This window comes from Sinocyclocheilus grahami, unplaced genomic scaffold, assembly GCF_001515645.1.
Source record: "Sinocyclocheilus grahami isolate Dianchi unplaced genomic scaffold, SAMN03320097.WGS_v1.1 scaffold47.1, whole genome shotgun sequence".
In the NCBI taxonomy this organism is placed as follows: Eukaryota; Metazoa; Chordata; class Actinopteri; order Cypriniformes; family Cyprinidae; genus Sinocyclocheilus; species Sinocyclocheilus grahami.
In genome coordinates, this window is record NW_015505226.1 from 3815954 (window position 1) to 3822703 (window position 6750).

Here is a 6750-nt window from a genome sequence, read left to right on the forward strand (position 1 = left end):
TATATATATATATATATATATATATATATATATATATTTTTTTTCTTTTCTATCATGAGAACTCTAGGAAGATTTTAGCATGGTAATGGATATGACCATGTTAATGTATTTGGTCTTGGTGGAATAGATCTGCAATGCTGCTGTTGGTTATTGCTGTCTTTGTAGATTATCGCTGCTGCAAGCAAGTACAGGAATTTACTAATGCCAATGCATAAGCCGATATGGTGCTGTGAGTATTTAAGACATACTGCTGCTGCATGATATAAAATAACCCGTAGCAGATCTGTACAGGTGGAGCTGGGGAAGGTGTAGGGTTTCAAAGGAACTCAGAGGAAAGTTAATCAGCCATTTAAATGTAAAGCAACAAGCTCAATGGCTGCGAATGCAACATGAACCAATCAGCTTGACAAGTCATTTAACGCTAAGAATATAATCAGTTTACGCCATCTAGTGTTTCATGACAGAATTTGGTATATATATATATCCATCTGGGCGCCAGTAGTGCTTTGTAAAAGAGAAAGAAAAAACCTAAACAAACAGTCAAGGTAATAATCTAAAATGAAGATATTGGTTCCTCAGAGCCAAAGGGCACGGGCATCTGAGAATTTTTTTTTTTTATGTGACAGTTTTTCTCTTGAACCATTGTAATATTTTGCTTAAAATAAGTATCTACTAAAATAAACAAATGTGTACATGTACATGATAATCAAAATGCTCTTGTCATAAACAGAAAACAAAGTTAACTAGTCATTTCAAAGTTTGCCATTTTAAAATAAGTTTATTTTAAAATGCTCTTAACATGCCGATTAATGCTAAATGTAGATGGAATTGTCTTATCACAAACCTGGTTTGAATGATCAGATATATTTGCAGGGTTTGCAGTTGTTTTCTGCAGTGTTTGAGCAAAAGTATCGATGTATTTTGCCACTCACTGCGTTTCTGCTACGGTTGTTAAAATAACCACGTCATCGGCAGCTCTTAATGGCGCTTTAGTGTCTTTAGAGAAGCAATGCACACAGGAAGGGCTTGCATGAATCGCATTTGGATCTACAATCTAGATAAAGATATTAGAGAATATAATGGCGATAGATTGTTACAATAAACGACCCTGAGCACTCGGGGTGTGAACTGCTTCATTGTTTTGACTCGCTGCTCACTTTATCTAGAAAAATGGTGGTAAAATAGTGCCTCCATTGTCTCGCGGTCCGATTGGATCCAAGCCTGGGTCTGCCATTTGAATATGCCTGGTCTATGCTGTGAGGCACAGAAGAATCCGAATCATGTGAATCTCATAAAGAGCTGTTCAGTTAACATTCTACCCCCAGTGTTTGGGGTCCGTAAGATAAATTCTGAAAAAAAATTTTTTTGAAATGCAATAGAGAAATATTATGAAATATAATATGAATATAAAAACTTTTCAGCGTCACATGATACTTCAGAAATCATTCTAATATGCTGATTTGGCACTCAAGAAACATATCTTATTAAAATCAATGTTGAAAACAGTTGTGCTGATTGAGATTTTTGTGGAAACCATTTCCACAAAACAGTCGTGGCCTAATGGTTAGAGAGTCGAACTCGTAACCCAAAGGTTGCGGGTTTGAGTCTCGTATCGGCAGGGATTGTAGGTGGGGGGAGTGAATGTACAGCACTCTCTCCCACCTACAATACCACGACCTTGAGCAAGGCACCGAACCCCCAACTGCTCTCCGGGCGCCACAGCATAAATGGCAGCCCACTGCTCCGGGTGTGTGTTCACGGTGGATTCTTTGGTGAATAGAAAATTTAAAAGAACAGCGTTTATTTTAAATGGAAATATTTGTGACATTATAAATGAATTTATTTTTGATCATTTTAATGCGTCATTGCTGAATAAAATTAACTTACTGACACCAAACTTATGAATAAATCTTTATGCATATATAACCTTAATAATTAAACTTTTAATTCTCATTACTGTAATATTATAAATAGTCTCACACTCATTATTGTGCACATTGATTAATTATAAGGGCAAAGAGATAATGTAAGAATTACAATTCTTGAATCACTTTGATCGCTTTTCTTTTATAATTATTCAGTGTAGAATCATAGCATTGCCTCCACCTATTTACTTCTGTTGGACATGCCAGGGTGTTTTACGGTATAAGCAAAAATCAGTTTAAGAGTGTTGTCTGTTCAAACCAGTATCTGATACAGGCTAGATTTAAAGGGTCATATGAGCAACCTCACAGAAAAATCAGATTTGAGCAGAAAATCAGATTTGGGCCACATTCAGCCTCAGTGAGAATGCCATAGTCAACCGTAACGGTTTTGTTAGTGGGTTTAATGGATAGTGGAACTATGCTTACAGTACCTCACGAGATGCACATATGTCTTCATTTTCTCTACTTAATCATCCGAGTTAAAGTAAATCTGTGAACTGGCTGAGCTTTACACTTATGTGACCCAGCTCTAACATGCTAACTAGTGCGTCATCCTCAAATCAAACCAAGCCCGTCACAGAACACTCTTGCACTTTATCTGACCTTCACCCTTAATGTGTTTAACAAGGTCAGGATGTCATATACATTTATGTACACGTGTTAGCTACTTAACTGAGCTTAGACTACAACAAGTAGGCTATCTTAATTCGCTTCAAAGAAAGTTTTAGTTTGTTGTACAATCACAAGACAATCTGTCTGCCTCTGTCAACAGTTTTTATTGTAAGGCCTGAGTGGATATTGTTCCTCACAAGATGTCACGGGACTTTAATAATGAGGCGTAATAAAGTGCTGAGCCTAGTTTGTGAACGTTTCTTGGAAACGCTGTAGTGTAGATCTGAGTGTAGAATGAGGAAGGAGACATTCTCGTCCAGCCCCACTAACATTCATGTCTCTATCTCTGGCCCACTTATAATGTGAGATTGTCACGGCTACAGTTGTGTTGTGAAGTCATGACAACAGCGTGTTTGGTTCAGCTGTAATGGCTGTATACACTCTTAAAAATAAAGGTGCTTCAAAAGGTTCTTCAAGCGATGCCATAGAAGAACCATTTTTGGTTCCACAACAAACCATTCTGTCAAAGGTTCTTTAAAGAACCATCTCTTTTATTCCTTTTTGTAATCTGATGAACCTTCTTTCGCCACAAAGAACCTTTTGTGAAACAGAAAGGTTCTTCAGATGTTAAAGGTTCTTTATGGAACCATTTAGACAAAAAGGTTCTTCTATGGCATCGTGAAGCACCTTTATTTTTAAGAGTGTAGTGCAGAGCAAGAGCTCTGGTAATCATCTGTTTCTTCACTAGCGGAACATCTCACACCCAGATTTCAACATAATTTAAACCTCTCAGGAACGTTTTGGAGGAACCTACTGAAACATGATATCCGGTCATTTTAGTGAAGTTGAGGTCATGTTTTTTTCTGTCTGTAAATGGCAAGAGCGTAGTTTAAATGAATATGTAAATGAGTCTGTAAAATTAGTCTTCTGTTACTCTTGTTCTTGTACCTGCTTGCACGATAGGCAGTGTTACTCTGGTCAGCAAAATTACTGACAAAAATTTTTGTTGACCAGATTTAATCAACAATTTTATCATAATGAAAAAAATAACTAAAATACGACAAGATAACTATAACATTAAAATGTATTTTGTTAATCTTGATTAATGTTGGATGCATGTAATGAATTAATAAATGTTTCTATTTATGGACATCATCATAAACTAAAGTCATGCCATTTCAATCAGAGTAGAATGGACTAAAATAAAATATTAAATACATGTATAATTAATTAATATAGGTTTATTAATTTAAAAACGCAAATGATAAAAATAAAATGTTAATTAATAATAAATAATGAATTCGTATTCAATAGCTAATAATTATAATAACTATTGACAATTAAATATAAATTTTAAAGACAAAAGTGACAAAAAAAAAAAAAAAAAAAAAAAAAAATAAAAAAATAAAAAAAAAAAAAAAAAAAAAAAAAAAATTAAATAATGATAAGAAAAATAAATAAAATAACAGGATATGTGTCATCTTTGTATAGAACCAAGGACATCGGTCTATACGGTGGTGAGAAAAACCTACATGTCAGACAAATAAACAGTGTCGGTGTGAATTAGTGTCCCTTATGGAGACATCACTGCTGACAAGGGTTGAGTGCACTACAAAAAGAGCTGCTGAGAAAGAGCGAGAACGAGCAAAATAACACTGACATAAACCAAAACTAACAAACCAAAAACACCTCTTCATTTTGTGTTTGTCCTCACATATGGCAGTATCTCTTAAATCGTTCCGATGCACAAATGTCCTCAGGTGTTTCCGATTGTTGTTTTGACTCGCTAGCAAATGCCATTAGTTGTAATTGCTGACATTGCGGACTCATTTTCAGCATACGCATGAGAGAGCGCATTGCTAAGGCACAGTCTGCCGCCCGAGGGCTCCGTTTCTCCCGAAGCCTTTGCTTGTTCATTTGCAATCGTTAGTTCGGCCAATCTTTCGTTTGTGAGCAAAAGAGAATGAGAGTACATTTCTTAAATTAAAGAAGCTCGTTTAATGGGGACGTTGAGCTCAGATTGTGCATTAAGCCCAAAATTGAATTAGCTGCACCAGAGTAATTTATTTTTCATTTGCTTTTAATAGGTAAATGTGCAATCCAGGACTAATATGTGTTTTTGTGGGTGAACATACCCACGTACGTGAAGCTATGTATCTAAAGCTTATACCCACTCAAAATCCACTGAGTATTTAGCTAATGTACTGTTTAATAGTGATTCACAACTAAGTATTTTGGCTGTTATTCGCTCTCATTCAAATTACTCATCCTTCAGATTTTTATTGTGCATTGGGCCGTATCATATGACTGATATTCTGTCCACAGACACAGCGGTGCGCATCAGTGTAAGTGTGTATTTATGTGTGTTGCAGTGAAAGAGGAGTGTGTGTCAGATGAGGATGAGAGGAGCAGAGACGCTTTGGTTGAGGAGATGCTCCAGCAAGGAGACACAGCCGTCATCTTCCCGGAGGCTCCAGAAGATGGACCGCGACAGGGCACGCCAGAAACCAGCGGACATGATGAAAATGGTACATGCACGCATCACACACACACACACATCGTAAACACTTCACCAGGTAACATCACACAAGATGAATATAAATACAGTTGCAGGAGTGAGTATGTGAACCCTTGGGATTGCTATGGATTTGTGTCAACAAATCTTAAGTGTTGAAAGTTAAAAAAAGAAGAAGAAAAAAAGCATAATTACATTTAGCAGATGCTTTTATCCAAAGCGACTTACAAATGAGGACAATGGAAGCAATCAAAATCAACAAAAGAGCAATGATATACAAGTGCTATAACAAGTCTCAGTTAACATCAGACAATGCTTCTGAATAGCAAATTCAACATTTCATCTTGCTCATTGGCAATCAGTGTGTTTTTGGAGACATTTATGCAGAAGACACGAGGGTTCACATACTTTTTCCTGCAACTGTATGCACATGCCATTCGAATCTTGCATATGGAGACAGACACAACAGCCACACTTCTCCTTGACCACTAATGGCTCTGAACCGATTTCTGTTACACCTGCGCAAATCTCCCATACCTGAGCTACTTTCTCACGTCCCTGTTGCTGTGCTAGAGAGAGAACATTTCACCTGACCAGAGAGAGAAGGTTAATATGTTACCTGTTAACAGGTAATATGTTACCTGTGAGAGAGCTGGTCAGAAACCAGTCCAGGTATTGCCTGCTCATTTTCCACTTGATATTTGAACATTTTGACCAAGATATATTTGTGTTATATAAGATAGATAAATGTTTCCTTAAATTTAGACATTTGGTTTGAGAAATATGACAATAGTGTATCTTAATTTGTATGCACTATAATGGCATTTAAATTACATTTATTAAATTATGACAGTGTATGATGTGTTTGATGTGTCAACCATGGCTTTATTATTTTGTTAATATGCACTGTCAAAACTTCTCTGGCCTGTTATTCACGTTGCTTTTGTAACGGGCTTCACCCGCATGTTTCTTTTATTTATGAAATCCATTGTTCAGCCATGTAATTATTTGTCTTGTTGCCGTGGTTTTCTTTGATTACCCAGCTGCCAATCCTTGTTCTTTTTATGTTGGCTGCTGTTGTTCAGCTCTTCATGCTGGAGATATTTCAGGATGGGAAGTGTCACACATTAAAGATCTTCCCTAACTCTCATATTCTCATTTGCCAGTGCATTGATCCATGTCTGCATGCGCGCACAGACACACACACACTTCACAGATAATCTTCTATGCCAGAAATCCATACAATTGCATTCCCTTGTTTTATAGTACATTAGTCTACTTGCACACCTCTTCAGATATATTTGAACAACATCATAAATTATTGTATGCAAATTTGCATACATTTACAACTACTGATAGATAAGATTTTTTTTCTTGTTTCAAATATATGCTTTTGAGAAAATAAAGGAGAGAGTCACCAAAAATGAAAATGTAATCTACTCTTCTCTCACTTTCAGGCACGCCAGACTCATTTTCTCAGCTCCTCACCTGTCCCTATTGCTCTCGTGGTTACAAGCGTTACACCTCACTGAAGGAGCACATTAAATACAGACACGAGAAGAGCGAGGACAACTTCAGCTGCTCTCTCTGCAGCTACACCTTTGCCTATCGAACACAGCTTGACAGACACATGACCGCGCACAAAGCTGGCCGAGAACAGGTATTCTGTCCTTATTCTGTAATGTTTGTAAGAAGTTT

At 36.8% G+C, this 6750-nt stretch overlaps 1 protein-coding gene across 1 annotated transcript in view; it reads left to right on the plus strand.

Annotated features, from left to right (window-relative positions):
* The window catches only part of LOC107582755 (zinc finger E-box-binding homeobox 1-like), a 74381-nt gene that overhangs the window by 57309 nt on the left and 10322 nt on the right, over nucleotides 1-6750 (plus strand). The window contains exons 3-4 of the mRNA XM_016268739.1: nucleotides 4910-5065; nucleotides 6510-6712. Coding sequence (XP_016124225.1) covers nucleotides 4910-5065; nucleotides 6510-6712 — 359 coding nt within the window. The remainder of the gene's footprint in view (nucleotides 1-4909; nucleotides 5066-6509; nucleotides 6713-6750) is intronic.